Raw genomic sequence first — 21818 nt, forward strand, 5'->3', positions numbered from 1 at the left:
CATAGCTTTCGCCTGGTCAGTGCATGTCATGGAAAGAGCAGGTGTTCTTAATGTTTTGTACACTGGGGTTTTTGTCTTGTGCCCGCCATCGGTTGTGATGCAATATGCACCTGAAACATCTGCCCTTCAGACTGCTATGCATTGCTCCCAACATCTGCCACATTCTGAGACATGTAGCGGAAGTTACAGTAGAGGTAACAGGTGGAGATATTCAAAGGGGAATTTCGGTAGTATGCAAACAATGTCCATAGTCAACAGCTCTGAGTATAGTAGTAGAGAAAAGCAACACCACACATCTGTCTTTAATTGTGTGCCCACTGTTCTTCCAGCTCTCTCTATGCAGTGAAACTGCAATTGAGTAGCAGCTTTGTTTTGGCTCCAGAATACATGGTTTCAAGTCTTCTCAGAAGGGGCCTGGGAAGGGTCGCAGTGAAAGGATTTCCTAGGTGGACCCTTCAGCACGTCCCAGCCAACAGGAGTGGTGGGTGGGAGGAACCCCAGGAATGTGGAATTAGTTCCCGGATGCTAAAGAAACAGTTTGTTATCGAACTTGGAGAAACACGATGGTCAAATAAAAAATGTAACACCCTCCCCTCTTTGAATTGGCTACTGCCACATTACGCAATATGCTGACTGGCTGTCAGGCAAAAAAGTGAATGTTTTGTTATTTTCTTTCAGTGGTGTTTTTTGTTTTGTTTGTCTCCAATGTGGTCAGTTAAATCATGTCACTTTCGGTCTGTACTTTGTGTTTAAATGTATCCCTTAACAGTGAAAGTATGCGTTGAATGGTGTTTACGCTGCATGAAACAAATGGGAGGCCATATGCTCTCTTTTATAGACCTTTATATAAAATAATGTTGGTCACACGCATGTGAGGAGCCCTGGGGATGTTTGACACCTGACAGTCTTCTCTCTCTGTGGCTCCAGATGGCTCAAACTCAACTCCAAGGCCAGCCGGAAGGAGAAGGAGCGTGGCGAGATACAGGTAACGGTCCAGTTCACGCGCAACAACATGACAGCCAGCATGTTCGACCTTACCATGAAGGACAAGCCGCGCTCTACCTTCGGCAAACTCAAGGACCGCGTGACGGGGAGGAAGAGGGACGACATGGAGTCCTCCTCGGCTATTGTGCCGGGACGCTTCGCCGCCCTGTCGAGTTCCCTGGGGCAGCCATTCGGGGAGGGGAGCGGAGGGGGAGAGGACCCCGGGGAGGTAGAGGTAGCCGAGGAGAAGCGGAGCAAGGTGAAGGATTTTTTCCTGGGTAAGGGAAAGCTGCGGAGGTCTTCTGACACATGGTCGTGTTCGTCGCTGGCCTCAGAAAGCAGCGTGTCGTCCACGACCAGTGAAAGCCACTGTCCCCCTTCTCTGGGTCTAGGCCTCCTGGTGGACCCCCCCAGCTCCCCCATCTACAGCAGCAAAGTCAAAGACACCCACCACGGAGATACAGACCTAGCTAAAAAAGGTAAGCCTGCAGATTTCCTCTGTGTTTTAGATCAAATATTTGCTCTATTTTTGTCCACGGGTTTCATTTTCTTTCGAAATTGCCCTAAATGTCTGTAATATGCACAGTAATTCATGAACTGTATTTAAATGATATGCTGACAGACTGTTTAACAAACATGGAAAAAGCATTTACTATATCTCAAGGATATGGCATGCTTATGCATTTTAAGGAATTGTTTTGGAATAGAGGTTATTATTATACTTTTTCCCCCTCCAAACAGTGCTTACCACCACACAGTCTTCCCCAAAGATACTGACCCACAAGCGAGCCTTCAGCGACGAGGCAAGTAGGATCACCACGACTGCCATTCCCCGGCCCTGTCCTGCTGTGGAGTCCCTCAAGGGTCACGGTATGACTCTCTCCCAATCCTCTCTGTGCATCAACGGAAGCCACGTCTATGGATCTGAACCGGTGGGTCCCAAGGGCTCAAGCACCCTTCCATCCAAGCTGGTCCTGCTCGAAAAGTGCTCCCCTCTCTCTCGTTCGCTGCAGAACCTCACAAAGCGGAGCGAGGACAAGGGTTCTGCCGGCGAGGGCCGGCGCTGGTCCTTCGACAAGGTAAAGAAAGACGAGAAGGATGAGGAGAAGGAGGCCGAACCTCCAGTCTCCCAGTTTCAAAGTGCTCGGGTGGGGGGTCGGCCAGTGCAGGCAGCAGCCCCGATGCTGTCTTCTACTACCACGGTGGACTCAGCAGACAAAGGGAAGAAGCTCAGAAAAACGTTATTCTCCGGAGGGAGGAGTGATTCTCTACCTGCCAAGTCCGAGCTGAGCCAGGGTTCTCCTCCCCCTGAGGGGAGACTGCGAGGCTGGTTTGGCTCCAGTGACTCCCAGAACAAGCCAAGGTGAGTGGAGGATCATTTCAGCTCTGTGGCTCCATTCTCCAGGGCTTCATACAGTTTTGCCTTCCATCGAAAGCACACAATAGACATCTACATCATGGAAGGTTTTGATTTCCTTGTTTTCAGTGTCTATGCTGCCCCCTGTTCCTTTAAAACGGAAATGTGGCAAGTTCATCCACCATTTTACAGCAATCTCATATAGGCCATAATTTAATGGTCATACTGTCCTCATAACACAGCATAATAGTTGACATCTAGGCCATTTGTATAAAAATGTACTGTACTTCCAATCAAAAGAAAATCAAAGACTCAAAGAGTCTATGTGACTGGAGTTGGAAAGGACATTTTGGCATATGTATATTTCACTCTTAAAATCGCTTGGGGTTCTCAAGTACTAATGCCAGAGGATCTACCTGAACTTAGGTTTGGTATGTTGTGGAACATTGATTTAGATGTGCACTAATCATCTGGGCCAGTATTCATAATGTCTTGGAATAGCAGTGCTGACCCCCACCCCATGTAACTTCATTCATTATGATCTAAAAGGCTAAACTGGTCCTAGATCAGCACTCCTAATCTCAGATTCTTTATGAATACTGGATTAGTACACTAATCACCTGTTCTTGCTATTAGATCATCCTGCAGTATTACCGTAATTTCCGGACTATAAGCCGCTACTTTATTCCCACGCTTTGAACCTCGCGGTTTATACAATGATGCGGCTATTTTATGGATTTTTCCCGCTTTCACAAGATTCATGCCACCAAAAAACTGAGCACCGTCACATAATGTGACGTAAATCGAGCGCGCTCAAACTTCCCATCATTCTGATTACGGTAGTAATTTTGTCACCCTCATCATGGCAAAGACACGGAGAAATGCATATGATGCAGCTTTCAAGTTGAAGGCGATCGATCTGGCTGTTGGAAAAGGAAATAGAGCTGCTGCACGGGAGCTTGGCCTTAATGAGTCGAGATGGGCGCCGCGAGGCGTCCAGTGCGGTAAGACGTTGGAAACAGCAGCGTGAAGAACTGACTCACTGCAAAAAGACAACAAAAGCTTTCAGAGGGAAGAAAAGCAGATGGCCCAAAGTATTTGCAGCCACTCGACATCAGTGTAAATCGTGCATTTAAGGTGGTGCTCCTTGTTCAGTGGGAGGCTTGGATGACAAGTGGGGAGAAATCCTTCACTAAAACGGGCTGCATGCGAAGAGCAACTTATGGTCAAGTCTGCCAGTGGGCCCTGACAGCGTAGAGCATTGTCAAAAAATCCACTATCATCAACGGGTTTCGAAAGGCTGGACTGCTGCGTGTTGAAGGTTGCAGCATGAGCTCAGCGGGGTATTTGCTTCCGGATGAAAGTGACGAGAGCGACAATGAAAACGATCCAACATCGGATGAAGCAATTCTGAGGCTATTCAACTCCGACACCGAAGGAGATGACTTCAGTGGTTTCAGTGCACAGGAGGAGGAAGATAGTGACCAAGTTCATTTGTTTCAATGTACCGGTAGGCACCTGCAGCTTATAGACATGTGCGGCTTATTTATGTACAAAATACATATTTTTTAATAATTCAGTGGGTGCGGTTTATATTCAGGTGCGCTTAATAGTCCAGCAATTACGGTACTGTCTATAATCTGACAGTAATTCCTGAAATACCAAACTCAGTACATCTTGCTCTTCACCTTGCTTCAGTAATTTGCTAAATGCATTTTTGCTTTTTGTAGTAAACTCCTGTTGCTGTTTTCCATAACCCATTATTGTTTACATTTTGTTGGCATATTCACAAGATAGTCCTCGAATAGACAGTAGTTGGCTGGGTTGCCTTTTTCTCTCTGTGTTAGACAAAGGGAACCCATATTTTAAAATGGGCCAGCTGGCACAGAATTAACAAAGAGGACTGCTTGTGCCTTCCCTCCACAGGCTGGAAGTTTCTCCTAAGGTAGAAAGCGAATCAGACACCCCGCCTCCTCTCCCCCCTCGCTCCCCCATTCCCCTCCAGTGCTCGTCTCCCTCTGCTTCTTTCACTGGCCATTCCTCGCCCGACAGTGCCCATCCAACTAACCCCTTCACTCCCTCTCTCTCTCTGACCCCTGACCCCATCTCTCCCTTCAACCCCTTCCTCCCGCGTATGCAGTGTAACCCCTTTTTTGAGGACCTCATTGCAGAAGAGGGCCAGAAGTCCCCCCCTTTTGCTACCTGCTCCCCCGTCACACCCCTCTGTCATTCCACAGCTTTGCCTAGCGTCACCAGTCCCACCCACGATCCCGCCGTGCAAATTGAAATGGCCGCCATATGGCGAGACCAGCCCAAGCCTGTAGCCAGGCAGACGTCCCTCCCTGCCTTACTTCCGACACCAGCGACGGCTAGCCCCCCCAATCCGTTTACGTCTCGCTCCATATCAGAGAGTGGGGGAGGAGAATGGGATGAGTCCTTTGATGCCTTTGCCTCCAGCAGACTGAATTCGCCAAAGGGCTCTCCTACCAATCACCCTTCAATAGCAACCTCAAGGCAAGCCCAAGTAAGAAGCACTCCTCCATATGAGAGTTACACTATTCCACCCATTGAGGAGATGAGGATGAGTGAAGAAGAAGAGCCTCCACGATTGCCTCCACGGAGGCCCATAATACGGACTCTGGTGAACGAGAGACCTTCTGACAGCTGGTTGCACAGGGGTCAGGAACTGGCGGTGCAGAAAGAGGCCTGTCTCCTGTCACAAACAGGCGCAGCTTCCCTACAGCACACAAGAGAATGGGGGCACAAGAGACACACACCAAGTCCCCACCTGTACCCAAGCCCAGGCAAAGACCTTGTCAGTAGTGACCTGTTGGACTTTCATACCGTACACTCACAACATTATGCCAACATGTCTCCAGAGTCTCCATCTCCATTCAAGTCTGAAGATGAGTTCAAGAAGTTTGACTATGAACCATTACGAGATGAAGATGATAAAATTATATTTACTGAGCAGGACCTATGGCCAGATGCAACAGATTCAATAATATCGTTGGCTTCAGAGGATACGACGGACGCCAGTCCCACTGTAAGAAAATATGCTATTGTAAAGAACACTTCACATTCTGAACTCAAAGACTTATCTCTGCCAGTAATGCTTCTTAATAGTGAAAGGACTGTTGCCGATCTACTGACTAAGTCTTGCCCAAAACACTCTAAATCAGGTCTTAAGACTCTAGACATTGCTTCAACTCCACCAGACCTAACAACGGACTCGTTCTCAATTCACCCAGATAAGCCCACCAAGTCCAGAAACAACAATTATGAATCACCTCCGCTAACCTTAGAAGACCTTAATAAAAACAAAAGTGACTCAGATTTTTGTTTTATTGACTCTGCTTCTGATGCTTCCCCATCTCCATCTGACATGATGACAGTGCATACCCTCAAAAGTTTAGGTGGCATTTGTCCTCAACCTCCACAAGATACTCCCATAGCATTATCTCATGAGCAGATGATGCTATATGCAGAAGATATGCTAATTGTTCAGAAGACTAGTACTATAGACGTCAACTCTGCTGTAATAGTGAACTTACCAGAAGTCTCCTCGCTTTGTCAAGACAATTGTCTAGATGGAGGATGTGAATTGAATACATCACGCAGAGATTCTGCAAGCAATATGAAGAGCATTAGCATTTTTAAGCCTGACAGTCTTAACATAGAGAGAGAGACTGTAGAATTAAAAGACACTCAATCTCCAATGGATAGAAATGGCAACATTACAAAATCAAAGATAGACAGTTCAAAACTAGACCCTTTATGTCATGTTAGATCTTTTCCAGTTTCGTCCCAGATGGAAATGCAACAGGAAGTTGTACGCAATAAACAGGAAGTGAGTCAGCCTCTGGCCAAACGAACCAATCCTGTCAATGAGTCTTCACCAAGGGGCACTAGTTCTCACAGAAGTCTCAAGGGAATGATACGGGAGCTCCACGGCAACAGTGATGCAAATAGCCCTGGCAAAGGATTAGGTGAGAGCCCTCTTCACCAATCACGGTCTTCTGGGCAAATAATCTCAGAGAGCATTGAAGGACCGTTCTCATATCAACCCACCAAATCTCCTTTTTCCTCACCTTTGTCACCGAATAGAGAGACAACGCTCAAGGCAGCCACATTATTTGTGTCCTCGCAAAAAATACACACACATAGTTCCACTCAGTCAATTCCAAAAGAAAACTGCTTAACGGAACATTCCTCATCCAAATATGCTGGGGCGATCAGCTTTGAAGACCTCCACGCCAAAGTAGCCCCGAACGTGAGAAGCCCTATGAGTGCCAGGTTAAGGCCTGGCACCACAGTGCATGCTTCCAACCCCTGTGCTTCCAACCCCTCCTCTGCTACCCCCTCCCTGGCAACTGAAACTAATGGCCAGGCTAAGCTGCCCCCCACCCCTGTCCCCCCCTCCATACATCACCCCCCGACCGTGAGGCCCAGTACCGGAGCCAGTGCCACCTTGGCTGTGGCCCCCTACACCTCTTCCTTCTTCTCCTCCTCTTCCTCCTACACCACTGCCCAGCCCTTGGTCGATGCACGGCACACACTTTTGCCTGAGGAGACACAGCCAGCTAGCAGCCTGCCCCGACAGGAGAGCAGGTGAGACTTCTCCTCACACTTAAGCGCTGCAGAGTGTACCCACTCAAACTCCTCTTGAGAAAATTAAAATACCAGGTTGGGTTGCCAGTTTGAGTTACCAAATTGGGTTGCCAGGTTGTAGTCAACAATGGGATTAAATAGTTAGACATAGCTCAACTGCTGGCATAACTTGAAAATCTATATATTGTTAGACTGTATTCTAATTTTTCCAAACAAAATACATCGATTTGGTTGCTTTGATTTAATCTATTCAAGTAGCTTCCTTAAGAGGGGTTCTCTAAATTAATCAGTACATCTCCCCTGCCAGTACCACCTGCCCATGCAAACCCATTGTTTGCGACAGTGCATTGTTTTGTGAATTGCTTAATCTTTTATGTTGCTCATCTCACTTCTGTGTTGTTAATTTATGTGTCAAACATTTGTGTTGCTGACTGTCCCATCACATCAAGGAGTCCACAACCACAATCAAAGTCATCATAATGAGAATCTCAGCCTAACCTTGATTCAACAACGGCTTTAGCTCTCTATGCTGTCATTCTGACAGCGTAAATTAAAGCCAAATGGAAGTGCCTTCCTTCACTCTCTCATTAGGTGTAGGATGAAGTTGCCTTTATACGCTGATTTCCCCCACTAATGGTTAAGGTTAGGATTGGGGAGGGAAAGCTGTTCCTAGATCTGTACCTAGGGGAAACTTCACTCTGGAGCCTGTCATTACCTGATACGGCATACCTGCTCTGTGATATACACAAATCAGACAACATGAGCTCTTTTTACACTCTCTTGCTGAAACCTGATGCTAAACACATTTTGTTATCATTTAGAGGACTGATTTGAGGTCTGCATTATATACTGAAAATTCTAAACCCAAGCCAGAGCATTGTTATGAATATTCCCACATACAATGCCAGTGCCTCATATTGTACTGTACTGATTTTCATGTGAAAATGTATATGTACACATAATCCAATGCAGTGAACCTTTGATGGTGGTGTTTCCTCTGCAGCCCCCACCCAGTGAAGCCCTTGACCACCACAGCCAGTCAGGGGGAGAAGAAAGAGTGCCGGTCAGTTCTGGAGAAGCTCAAGTCTTCCATCCACCCAGGCCGCTCTGCCCAGCAGACACTGGCCGTGGCTGAGACTGAGAAGAAGATTGAGGTATAAAAAAGGCCACAAACTCTGCCCAATTCAAATATTTTTCCACTAATGGGTCTTTTGACCAATCACATCAGATCTTTTCACGTCAACTCTTTTTCAGACATATCTGATTGGTCAAAATACCAATTAGTGAAAAAAATAGCTGAATTGGGCTGTCTGTCTAAACGCAGCCAAACTATCACTGCAGAAAAAAACAGAATAGACCAGCATAAATTTAAAGCTGCTATATGCTGGTTTATGCTGGTTCATGATGGTCAGTATGATGCTAGTCAAGCTGGTCTGACCAGCATGCTCTAACTGGTTCTTCTGGCAGACCAGCATGGTCTAGCTGGTCAAGTTGGTCTGACCAGAATGGTCTGGCTGGTTATGCTGGCATACCAGCCTAAGTTGTGTTTTTTATGATGATTGGCATTTGCTGTATTGCTGGGGAGTAGCCTTCACTGTGCTTTTGCTGGTGACCAGCCTTTGCTCTGTTTTGGATACTGGTGACCAGCATAAGCTAAAGCAAAACCAGCATCAAGTCCCATTATGCGGGCTTGCAAACTGATGTTTAAATCCTATTGGAATTCAGCCAGAGTGGATTCCCACAATCTGCATTCAGAATGACTTGCAGGGTTAGAAAAATGAATGAATTAGACTACCTAAACCATTTAAACTGGAACAACCATTTCAGTAACGGGTGCAATAAATCCAACTAGATTGGATTAGTTTATAAAAATGTATGTTATTTATCAACACTGGAGTACCACATACCCTGCAGGCCGGGGGACCCATGGGGGTCTTTTCTCTCAGCGTCATGGCAAAATGTGTAGAATAGCATGAGATTAGCTTTAAAATTGCACATTTTTCTCTCTGCCCCATGGTAATATGTGTAGAATTGCAGGAAATTCGCTTCAAACCAGCAACATTTTCTCTCAGCCTCATAGCAAAATGAAAAGTATGAGATTAGCTATACCTTGCTCACACCTACAGTATACTTTGCTGAGACCACGGGGCCAGTGAAACTGTCAATCAATGTACATGCAAAAACACAGATATTGACAGAAACATTTTTTTTTAAATCTAACTGCAATAGAGCATGCTGGGAAATATCCTAATGATGGGCGGGGTTTTGCAGACCAGCAAAATTCGGATTACTTTAGAGTAGAGGTTGAACGATTTAGATCTTTCAGCGCCAATACAAATACAGATTATTTGAGAACCAAAAAGAGCCGATACCGATTAATCGGACGATTTTTATATATATTTATATATACAGTGCCTTGCGAAAGTATTCGGCCCCCTTGAACTTTGCGACCTTTTGCCACATTTCAGGCTTCAAACATAAAGATATAAAACTGTATTTTTTGTGAAGAATCAACAACAAGTGGGACACAATTATGAAGTGGAACGACATTTATTGGATATTTCAAACTTTTTTAACAAATCAAAAACTGAACAATTGGGCGTGCAAAATTATTCAGCCCCTTTACTTTCAGTGCAGCAAACTCTCTCCAGAAGTTCAGTGAGGATCTCTGAATGATCCAATGTTGACCTAAATGACTAATGATGATAAATACAATCCACCTGTGTGTAATCATGTCTCCGTATAAATGCACATGCACTGTGATAGTCTCAGAGGTCCGTTAAAAGCGCAGAGAGCATCATGAAGAACAAGAAACACACCAGGCAGGTCCGAGATACTGTTGTGAAGAAGTTTAAAGCCGGATTTGGATACAAAAAGATTTCCCAAGCTTTAAACATCCCAAGGAGCACTGTGCAAGCGATAATATTGAAATGGAAGGAGTATCAGACCACTGCAAATCTACCAAGACCTGGCCGTCCCTCTAAACTTTCAGCTCATACAAGGAGAAGACTGATCAGAGATGCAGCCAAGAGGCCCATGATCACTCTGGATGAACTGCAGAGATCTACAGCTGAGGTAGGAGACTCTGTCTATAGGACAACAATCAGTCGTATATTGCACAAATCTGGCCTTTATGGAAGAGTGGCAAGAAGAAAGCCATTTCTTAAAGATATCCATAAAAAGTGTTGTTTAAAGTTTGCCACAAGCCACCTGGGAGACACACCAAACATGTGGAAGAAGGTGCTCTGGTCAGATGAAACCAAAATTGAAATTTTGGCAACAATGCAAAACGTTATGTTTGGCGTAAAAGCAACACAGCTGAACACACCATCCCCACTGTCAAACATGGTGGTGGCAGCATCATGGTTTGGGCCTGCTTTTCTTCAGCAGGGACAGGGAAGATGGTTCAAATTGATGGGAAGATGGATGGAGACAAATACAGGACCATTCTGGAAGAAAACCTGATGGTGTCTGCAAAAGACAGTTTTTTTTCAGTTTTTGATTTGTTAAAAAAGTTTGAAATATCCAATAAATGTCGTTCCACTTCATGATTGTGTCCCACTTGTTGTTGATTCTTCACAAAAAAATACAGTTTTATATCTTTATGTTTGAAGCCTGAAATGTGGCAAAAGGTCGCAAAGTTCAAGGGGGCCGAATACTTTCGCAAGGCACTGTATATATTTGTAATAATGACAATTACAGCATTACTGAATGAACAATGAACACTTTTATTTACATTTTATATAATACATAAACAACATACATTTTGTGTCAAATAAATAATGAAACATGTTCAATTTGGTTTAAATAATGCAAAAACACAGTGTATGAATGCACAATTCCTCCATCAGTGCTCAAACTGTCCGTAATAGGCTGGGAGAGGCTGGACTGAAGGCTTGTAGGCCTGTTGTAAGGCAGGTCCTCACCAGACATCACCGGCAACAACGTCGCCTATGGGCACAAACCCACCGTCGCTGGATCAGACAGGACTGGCAAAAAGTGCTCTTCACTGACTAGTCGCGGTCTTGTCTCACCAGGTGTGAAGGTTGGATTTGCGTTTATCGCTGAAGGAATGCACATTACACTGAGGCCTGTACTCTGGAGTGGGATCGATTTGGAGGTGGAGGCTCCATCATGGTCTGGGGCGGTGTGTCACAGCATCATCGGACTGAGCTTGTTGTCATTGCAGGCAATATCAACACTGTGCATTACAGAGAAGACATCCTCCTCCCTCATGTGGTACCCTTTCTGCAGGCTCATCCTGACATGACCCTGCAGCATGACAATGCCACCAGCCATACTGCTCGTTCTGTGCGTGATTTCTTGCAAGACAGGAATGTCAGTGTTCTGCCAAAGTCAGCGAAGAGTCTGGATCTCAATCCAATTGAGCACGTCTGGGACCTGTTGGATCGGAGGGTGAGGGCTAGGGCCATTCCCCCCAGAAATGTCCGGGACCTTGCAGGTGCCTTGGTGGAAGAGTGGGGTAACATCTCCCAGCAAGAACTGGAAAATCTTGTGCAGTCCATGAGGAGGAGATGGACTGCAGTACTTAATGCAGCTGGTGGCCACACCAGATACTGACTGTTACTTTTGATTTTGACCCCCCCTTTGTTCAGGAACACATTATTACATTTCTGTTTGTCACTTGTCTGTGGAACTTGTTCAGTTTATGTCTCAGTTGTTGAATCTTATGTTCATACAAATATTTACACATGTTAAGTTTGCTGAAAATAAATGCAGTTGACAGTGAGACGACGTTTCTTTTTTTGCTGAGTTTATGTACTGTTAATGTAATTGAACATAGGATATGAAGTACAGTTGAAGTAGGAAGTTTACATACACTTAGGTTGGAGTCATTAAAACTCGTTTTTCAACCACTCCACAAATTTCTTGTTAACAAACTATAGTTTTGGCAAGTCTGTTAGAACATCTATTTTGTGCATGACACAAGTCATTTTTCCAACAATTCTTACCAGACTGATTATTTCACTTAATATTAGCTGTATCACAATTCCAATGTGTTAGAAGTTTACATACACTAAGTTGACTGTGCCTTTAAACAGCTTGGAAAATTCCAGAAAATTATGTCATGGCTTTAGAAGCTTATGATAGGCTAATTGACATCATTTGAATCAATTGGAGGTGTACCTTCAAACTCAGTGCCTCTTTACTTGACATCATGAGAAAATCAAAAGAAATCAGCTAAGACCTCAGGAAAAAATTGTTGAGCTCCACAAGTCTGGTTCATCCTTGGGAGCAATTTCTAAATGCCTGAAGGTACCACGTTCATCTGTACAAACAATAGTATGCAAGTATAAACACCATGGTACTGCACAGCTGTCATACCGCTCAGGAAGGAGACGCGTTCTGTCGCCTAGAGATGAACGTACTTTGGTGCGAAAAGTGCAAATCAATCCCAGAACAACAGCAAAAGACCTTGTGAAGATGCTGGAGAAAACAGGTACAAAAGTATCTATATCCACAGTAAAACGAGTCCTATATCGACATAACCTGAAAGGCCGCTCAGCAAGGAAGAAGTCCCTGCTCCATAACCACCATAAAAAAACAGTCTACGATTTGCAATTGCACATGGGGACAAATATCGTACTTTTTGGAAAAATGTCCTCTGATCTGATGAAGCAAAAATAGAACTGTTTGGCCATAATGACCATCATTATGTTTGCAAGCTGAAGAACACCATCCCAACCGTGAAGCACGGTGGTGGCAGCATCATGTTGTGGGGGTGCTTTGCTGCAGGAGGGACTGGTGCACTTCACAAAATAGATGGCATGAGGCAGGAAAATTATGTGGATATATTGAAGCAACATCTCAAGACATCAGTCTTGGTCACAAATGGGTCTTCCAAATGGAAAATGACCTCAAGCATACTTCTAAAGTTGTGGCAAAATGGATTAAGGACAACAAAGTCAAGGTATTGGAGTGACCATCACAAAGCCCTGACCTCAATCCTATAGAAAATGTGTGGGCAGAACTGAAAAAGCGTGTGCGAGCAAGGAGGCCTACAAACCTGACACAGTTACACAAGCTCTGTTAGGAGAAATGGGCCAAATTTCACCCAACTTATTGTGGGAAGCTTGTGGAAGGCTTCCCGAAACATTTGACCCAAGTTAAACACTTTAAAGTTAATGCTACCAAATACTAATTGAGTGTATGTAAACTTCTGACCCACTGGGATTTTGATGAAAGAAAGAAAAGCTGATATAAATCATTCTCTCCACTATTATACAGATATTTCACATTCTTAAAATAAAGTGGTGATCCTAACTGACCTAAAACAGATCATTTGTACTCAAATTAAATGTCAGGAATTGTGAAAAACTGAGTTTAAATGTAATTGGCTAAGTTGTATGTAAACTTACGACTTCAACTGTATCTTAATGCATTTTTAAAATATATATTTTTCTATTGATAATGACAACTGTGAATTTATATTATTCTTCAAAGCAATTGTAATAAACCAGATAATTGACCCTTGACACGAATGAGAGCTTTTCCTGAAACCAACCAACTTTCTCTTGTCTCATATTTTCTCCTGTTTTACAGGAAACATATGATCTGTTTTCCTGGTCTCAATCCTGGGACTTTTAACAAATACATAATTAACATGATATTTATTTTTTATTACAGGAAATTTTCTTTAACTTTTCTCTCAGCCTCATGGCAAAATGTGTAAATAGCATAAGATTAGCTATAAAACTGCACTTTTTTTCTCTCTGTCCCATAACATGTTGTTGTTATAATAATGTTATCTGGCTTAGGGCTGGCTGACGCTACCACACTTTCATAGACGTTACCCTGCACTTATTGTGTAGACATGTGCTGGATTTATAACATTTTATGAGCTTTTTAAATATTTTTTTCTATTTTACTGATGATTTTGAACCCCTGCTCAGATGAAACCTATCTCCTGGATGAAGCAATTGATTAGTCACTCTCCCCCATCCTCACCTACAGATATTCCTGGCTGGCTGTATAGCATATTTGAGCCAATGCAAACACAACACTATTCATGATATTTAGTTTATTCGGTATATATTTAGTTTATTCGGTATACTGATTCGCTTTTGAAATAAATTCTGAACATGCTGCAAAGCAATTGTGGTCCCACAAGGGAACCTGTTTATGTACTGAACAAAAATATAAATGCAGCATGCAACAATTTCTTTCTTTTTTTTACTGAGTTACAGTTCATATAAGGAAACCAGTCAATTGAAATTCATTCATTAGGTCCTTATCTATGGATTTCACAACAGGGAATACAGATACAGTGGTTCGTCCTTTAAAAGTTGCTGTGTACTGCGGCACAGCTTGCATTGTGCCGCAGAATTGTATGGCATGTTATTTAAGTGTCAACCACTGTTACCGTTAATGCTAGTTAGTGCTAGTTTGACCACCAGAGGGCATCTTTGAGAAGCATTTGATAGCCTTCAATAGTGGCTGTACTAGATAATTTCAAACCTTTTTTTGTAAGAACATAGTATATGGGACTGATATTAGGACATTTTGCTAAATTAATTTGATTGATATTATGGTTTCTTTTCCAAGGGGTTCAATTCCCTGACAGGGAGGAAGGAGTAGGCTGTCCTTGTAAATAAGAATTTGTTCTTAACTGACTTGCCTAGTTAAATAAAGGTTACACTAAGAGCATAACAGTTCTACACCATAAGTGTTGGCTAATCAATACCAAAATGGAGATTCAGTGAAAATAAAAATCTCATTGATTTATCAAGACCAGTCCCCATGCTTGTCTCAGAGCAGTGCGAAACGGTGCTAAAATAGTTGTAGCCTAATGCTTCAAATCCTATTGCTTCTAACTTCAATATGCTCTTTAAATAAATAAGACCTACACCACTTTAACAGCACATTACTCAACATTAGTGAGACTCATGTCGCCTACGGTAGGCCAACAGTACATCGAAAAATATGACGTGACTCTCCGCCAATAATTACATATAGAGGATTGGAGGATATTTCTGTAGTAATTCGTTATGGACCCATAACTAAATAAACATTGGCATTTTGAAAAATGATTTTTTATCATTATTTTATTAACGAAAGCATAAAAATGCCATTATTAGTTACATTGTTTTAGTTTGAACGTGCAGACTGGTATTAAGAACAGCAGGAATGTTTCCCTAGTCAGCGCCATTATTAGTGCAATTCCCCTTAAAGTGTTGGCAGCGTGGCGGGGTGGGTGTCGACCCCCCTTCCTCCTCCTCCCTTCCCCATGGGCTAGGTCGGTCTTCTGTGCGCGGCTCTGCGGCCCACCCTGTGCCCCCTGCCCTCGTAGCTTGAACCTTGCGCACTTTCAGTGGATACAGCTGGAGAACTGCAAGGCAATCCCATTGTGCACCACTCGGGAACCATAAACAATTGTCCTGCTAATAACAGGGTTAATAATATATCTGTGAGAATATCCAAGGGGCTTTTATGTAATTCAAAATTAATTAATAATAATAATTGCTTTGTTTAAACAATAATATTTTGGAGATGATTTCATTTTCAAATAACATAAAATGAGCGAGAAAAGGCCATTCTTGAACACGGGGGTGAGACATTGTTGCTAATTTGTAAATAAAGCCAGTTTGTTATTTAGAATGATTTATTTCTGTTTTTAGAGGAAGAGAAACCAAAAACCTGCAGTCGTCACAGCACGGTCGAGGACAGCACGGGTATTGAACCAGCATCTGTAGCAACACAGTTTGCAGTGTCTTCGACCATTGCGCCACTCAGGCACTGTACAATGTGACAGGTCGGGACTGGGCTACAGTACTACAGTAAGAGCAAAATAATCCAAACAAAATAAAATAAAAACCTTAGTGTAACAATCAGTTATAGGTTTTAGTAAGTAATACTGAAGTCGTGCACAATTATCAGTTCCTATTTAGGTTTTTGTCACCCATTCATTGACAGTTAGAGACTCAGTAGGACCCAAAAGCATAATCAGTGCTCTAACTCCCCCCTGCGCTGGTCTGGAGCAATGAAGTGGTGACACAGGGTACCGTACTAAACCACAAATGACCTCAAAGTCGCGCAACATAATCGCAAAACTTTTAGTGGAGCAACCACTGTATGCATCTGTTGGTTACAGATCCCTTTAAAAAAACAGGGTAGGGGCGTGGATCAGAAAACCAGTCAGTATCTGGTGTGGCAACCATTTGCCTCATGCAGCGCGACACATCTCCTTTGCATAGAGTTGGTCAGGATGTTGATTGCAGCCTGTGGAATGTTGTGCGAAGTTTCTGGATATTGATGGGAACTGAAACACGCTGTCGTACACGTCGATCCAGAGCATCCCAATGGGTGACATGCCTGGTGAGTATGCAGGCCATGGAAAAATACATTTTCTGCTTCCAGGAATTGTTTACAGATCCTTGTGATATGGGGCCGTGCATTATCATGCTGAAACATGAGGTGATGGCTGCAGATGTATGGCACGATCTCTGTGCATTCAAATTGCCATTGATATAATGCAATTGTGTTCGTTGTCCGTAGTTTATGCCTGCCCATACCATAACCCATTATTGACTGTACGTTTCATCCCATGTGTAACTCTGTTGTTGTTTTTGTCGCACTGCTTTGCTTTATCTTGGTCAGGTCGCAGTTGTAAATGAGACCTTGTTCTCAACTGGCCTACCTGGTTAAATTAAGGTGAAATAAATAAAAAATATATTTTAAAAAACACGGCCACCATGGGGCACTTTGTTCACAACGTTTACATCATGTAAACAAATTTGTGCACAACATTTGAGCTTTTTGTGCGTATAGAACATTTTATTTCAGCTCATTAAATATGCAACTAACACTTTACATGCTGCGTTTCTATTTGTTCAGTATAGAAACAGTATCCACACATTACAAATGAATCATTGAATATAGTAAAGGATAAAAAGTCCATGAATTTACATAATGATACATTATCTACTTTGGGAAAACTGGGCAGTTCAATTCTATGGAAAAGGTTTTGGTCATGTTCTATTACCTGACAGCAATATATTTTATTAATTGTGTCCCTCCTCTTGTTAATCTGTTTTTCCACATTCTATGTCACAGATCCAGAACAGTGATTACTTCAAGATATGAATGAATGACGAATTCTCAAAGTATTCATACAGGGCCTGTGTTTGTCTTCTCAGGAATCGTTAGCAGACAGCTCTGCCCAGTACGAGCAGCTGACAAACATGGAGCTGATTTCCCTTCTGCTGCAGCAGGAGATGGATATGGAGAAGCAGCAGGTGGCCTCCGACCAGCAGGCGGCAATGCTGGAGAAACACGAGGCGGAGCTGAAGAAGATCAAGGCACAGGTGCGCGACCTAGAGGACTACATCGACAAGCTGCTGGTGCAGATCATGGAGCAGACACCCACACTCCTCCAAGTGCGCTCCCGGCACAAGTGACCACTAGTGCTAGTGTGTGCACATATAATCAGTATAATATAGGGCCATGGTCACCATCAAACCTCTTCCTGGAGAGCTCCTAGGATGAGCAGACAATTGTTCCAGCTCAGTCCCTATAATAGTGCATTTAACTAGATTTGGTGGTCAGTTGTTTAGCCAATCAGGTGTTATAGTGCAAGGCATGAAACAAAAGCCTGCACATCCAAGTAGTTCTTGCGGACCAGGGTTGGTTACCAATGTTCCAGGGTCAGGTGTAGTCCAACACATCCCGAAGCAATTACTAAATCTCACAACCATCCAGGTTTCACTGCTGATACCCTGCCCTGTTGATATAGACACAATATTACCCATGTGCATGCTTGCTAGTGCTTTACACTCGCTACTTAGGATAAGGAGAGTGACAGCTTTTATCAAATGTACTGCAAGAATTCTTATAAATGTGCATTGATGAAGAAATAGAAAATGTCTTCCTATTCATAAAGTGTACAGTAAATGTAATATTCAGTGGTATAAATTGTTCTTACGTGATATGACATTGCATAAAATTCAGAAAACATTGAAGTTTTTGAATTAGTATAATAATGACCCAAATTGTCTTCATCGTGGTAAATACTGTCATTATTTGGCATAAGACTCAAAAACAGACTGACCCGAGGAGAATTCCACTGAACTTAAATTTGTTTACATGGAGAAATGTGAGCTTCAGCTAGTGTCATATTGTGTAAATTATTATAAAAAATATATAAAAATGAAAATGCATGAAGACAGATGTCTTAAATAGACTGCTTTGAAGGAAATTCCGCTGAACTCAAATTTGTTAAAGTGGAGAAAGATTAACTTGAGCTAGTGTCATATTTTGTAAATGATTATAAATATATATATATATGTGAAAAGAATATATAGGTAAACCATGTGAAAAATAGATAAACATTTGGTAAGAGAACAATGATTTCTTATACGATGCTGCTGTATGAAAAGCCAAAACTAACAAGCGCTAATGATTTTTTTTTCTCCTATTTAAGAAAAATAATAATAATTCATTTTGCAACATGACACCTTTCTCTCAACATGAATTTGAGAATGTATGCAAGTTGAAATATCCTCGGCTTTGATATAATTTACTATTCATTGATGAAGTGTGTGCAAAGAATAAAGTGACAAATGTTCATGTGATAAAGGTAGGTACTCCAAAATGAATTCAAAGGCATTGATTTATGCTAAGTTAGGTATATTTTCACATTTTGGTTTAATTTGAAAAGAGAATGAATACAATTACAGATATTTTTGGGGGCTAATCATTTTTTATATGACATTGTATTATGGTATTATTTAGTGCAGTACGTCAATACAGTACTATAATTAAAATGCTATTCATGACCTAAGCACTGTAACATGTGAAATAAAGACAATTGCTTATCAAATGATTCAGAATTTTTTTTATCCTCAAACTTGTTTACATTATACTTGTACAAGTCCTTATGCATGAGTAGTCTAAATATTGTGAAAATCCAAGTTGCCCTTGTTTTCACAGCCCATATATAATGAAAGGAATGCTGATTGCTGACAGTATAATATTATGCTGACAATTAAGTATTGCAGACATCTTCTTTCTAATGGCAGTGCAGGGCACTGCTATGTCTGCTTAGTATTGATTTCCACTCCCCTTGTTCCATTTTGGTTTGAGCACATTATCAGAATGAACGTACAGTAGGAATCTGCATGCTGTTTTACCCCATGCCCTTTGACTTCCATTTTTGTTTCCATCACTTCCATCCAAACTCGGCAGGAAAAGCTCTATGGGATATAATGTTATTCACCCCCCCCCCCCCCCAGTAATTACATGTACAGGTAACTGCCAAAATAATGGGCTAAACAGTTGAGAAAAACCCAATCAATGACCCAAATGGTTGCCCAATCAGGCAGGCTTTTGGGAGGTTATTCAAATGGCATAGGCTATTCACTGCAATGTACAGCCTAGAATATAGTTTTGAACTAACTTGAAAACAATAATTCTAAACAAAATTATACATTTTTTTGTCCCTAAAAACTGAAACAATATCACAAGCTTTTTAAGCTGAGTACCCAGGGACTGGGAGGGAGCGCGCTCAGCACAGCCTTATGAGCACAGTGTAGGCTACCTATAGTTGCAGCCTGGTCTCATAGACAACATAACATAGTAAATGTAAATTCAGAACAACAAAATGTGTATAATGTTACGTTTGATATGGTTACATAAGACAGATGGTTATTTAGGGGGGTGGATGCATGGGTGTTTGTATAATATGAACGTCTATCAACCCAAAGGTTGTGAGTTCAAATCTCATGTTTAGCATTTTCGCTAAATAGCAACTTAGCATCAGTTGCTGGGACCTCTACTATCTGTCCAGTTATCCTGCCGAACAAGGCCGGGTCTGAGGAGCTGCTTGGCGTAGCAATCATTGAGAGAGGATATCAGTTCTGTATGTGAATCCATGATAACAATGACAGAGAAATCAGATTATCTCGAGGGACAATCAAGGCGGAACATGGTTGTGGACAGAATTGCAGAATCTCCACGAGGCCTGGACAGAGTCTGAGGCCAAAGTGAGGGAAATAATCTTGGAGAAACTGAAGATGGACCACAGGAAGATTGAGGTGGAGCACGCCCACAAGACTGGAAAACCTAACACCGGCCCAGGTGACAGGTGACAGGCCCAGGCCGATAATGGTCAAGTTCCTGAGGTTCAAGGACAAGGTAGCTGTTCTGGAAAGAGCCATCTATCCTGAAGCTGTGCGCCAGAAGAAAGAACTTATCCCAGCCATTAAAGCTGTGTGAAGACATTGATTACATCTGCTATGACATGCTCATTGTTCACCATCCATCCCAAAAGCCTGGAAGGGATAAGTGAGTGTCAACCCCGCAACGCACACACACACACACACACACACACACACACACACACACACACACACACACACACACACACACACACACACACACACACACACACACACACACACACACACACACACACACACACACACACACACACACACACACACACACACACACACCAACTGATTAATGCACTGCTGAATGTATATGTTTTCTCTTGCTTTGTTTGCTCTTTGCCATATTGTGATAATCTCTGATAAAGTACACAGGAAAGGGCTGAAAATAGCCCATATTAATATATGTAGCCTTAGAAATAAGGTTAATGAAATCAATTACTTGCTAACATCAGATAACATTCATATATTAGCCATTTCTGAGACTCACTTAGATAATTCATGATACAGCAGTAGCAATACAAGGATATAACATTTATAGAAGAGACAGGAGATCCTTTGACTGACGGCGCCGGAGAAGATGACTGACGTTTTACTTGCTCCTAACCAATTGTGTTTTTATGTTTGTTTTTTTGCGTGGTTTGTAACTTATTTTTGAACTTATTTTTTAAATAATGTTGCTGCTACCGTCTCTTACGACCAAAAATAACTTCTGGACATCAGAACAGCGATTACTCACCACGAACTGGCAGAAGCTTTTTTTCCTTTAACGAGTCCGATGATCCCGATGTGAACGACATACTGCTTTCCCGGGAACAGGCCCAAATCCCTGTCATATGCATGAAGAGACGATGGAGAAAGAGAGGACGGAGGTTGAGCTTCCTTCTGAGAATTTGTAGGCAATCGAATAAACCCCCCTACCTTCCATTCTACTAGCTAACGAACAATAATTGGAAAATAAAATGGACGACCTATGAGGAAGATTAAACCGCCAATGGAATATTAAAAACTGTAATATCTTATGCTTCATGGAGTCATGGCTGAACGATGACGTTGCCTAGTTAAATAAAGGTTCAATAAAAACATATAAATAAATTATCAACATACAGCTGGTTATACGCTGTATCGGTAGGATAGAACAGCGGCATCAGGTAAGACAAGGGGTGGCGGACTATGCATATATGTAAACAAGAGCTGGTGCACGATATCTAAGGAAGTCTCAAGGTTTTGCTCGCCTGAGGTAGAGTATCTCATGATGAGCTGTAGACCAAACTATCTACCTAGAAAGTTTTCATCTGTATTTTTCGTAGCTGTCTACATCACAACACAGACCGATGCTGGCACTACGACTGCACTCAATGAGCTGTATTCTGCCGTAAGCAAACAGGAAAACGCTCATCCAGAGGTGGCACGCCTATTGGCCACCTTTACTCCACACACAGAGACGCGTACAAGGCTCTCCCTCCATTTGGCTAATCTACCATAATTCAGTGGTTCATCAGTAAGTGCATCGATGATGTTGTCCACACAGTGACCGTACGAACATACCCCAACCAGAAGCCATGGATTACAGGCAACGTCCGCACTGAGCTAAAGGCTAGAGCTTCCGCTTTGAAGGAGCGGGACTCTAACCCGGAAGCTTCTAAGAAATCCCACTGTAACAAAGTGTCAATACAGGA

The 21818-nt window shown here is 42.6% G+C and overlaps 1 protein-coding gene across 2 annotated transcripts in view; it reads left to right on the forward strand.

The window, feature by feature from the left end:
- Positions 1-18791, forward strand: part of LOC110537867 (rab11 family-interacting protein 5) — a 41626-nt gene extending 22835 nt beyond the window's left edge. The window contains exons 2-6 of one of the 2 annotated variants that reach the window (XM_021624299.3): positions 928-1463; positions 1726-2347; positions 4268-6952; positions 7956-8106; positions 17110-18791. In XM_021624299.3, the coding sequence (XP_021479974.3) occupies positions 928-1463; positions 1726-2347; positions 4268-6952; positions 7956-8106; positions 17110-17370 (4255 nt within the window). In that variant the 3' untranslated portion in view covers positions 17371-18791. The remainder of the gene's footprint in view (positions 1-927; positions 1464-1725; positions 2348-4267; positions 6953-7955; positions 8107-17109) is intronic. The other variant, XM_021624300.3, reaches the window with a different exon arrangement.
- The last annotated feature ends 3027 nt before the right edge of the window (positions 18792-21818 follow it).

Source organism: Oncorhynchus mykiss, chromosome 12, assembly GCF_057628025.1.
Source record: "Oncorhynchus mykiss isolate SJ-2025 chromosome 12, ASM5762802v1, whole genome shotgun sequence".
NCBI classification, from domain to species: domain Eukaryota; kingdom Metazoa; phylum Chordata; class Actinopteri; order Salmoniformes; family Salmonidae; genus Oncorhynchus; species Oncorhynchus mykiss.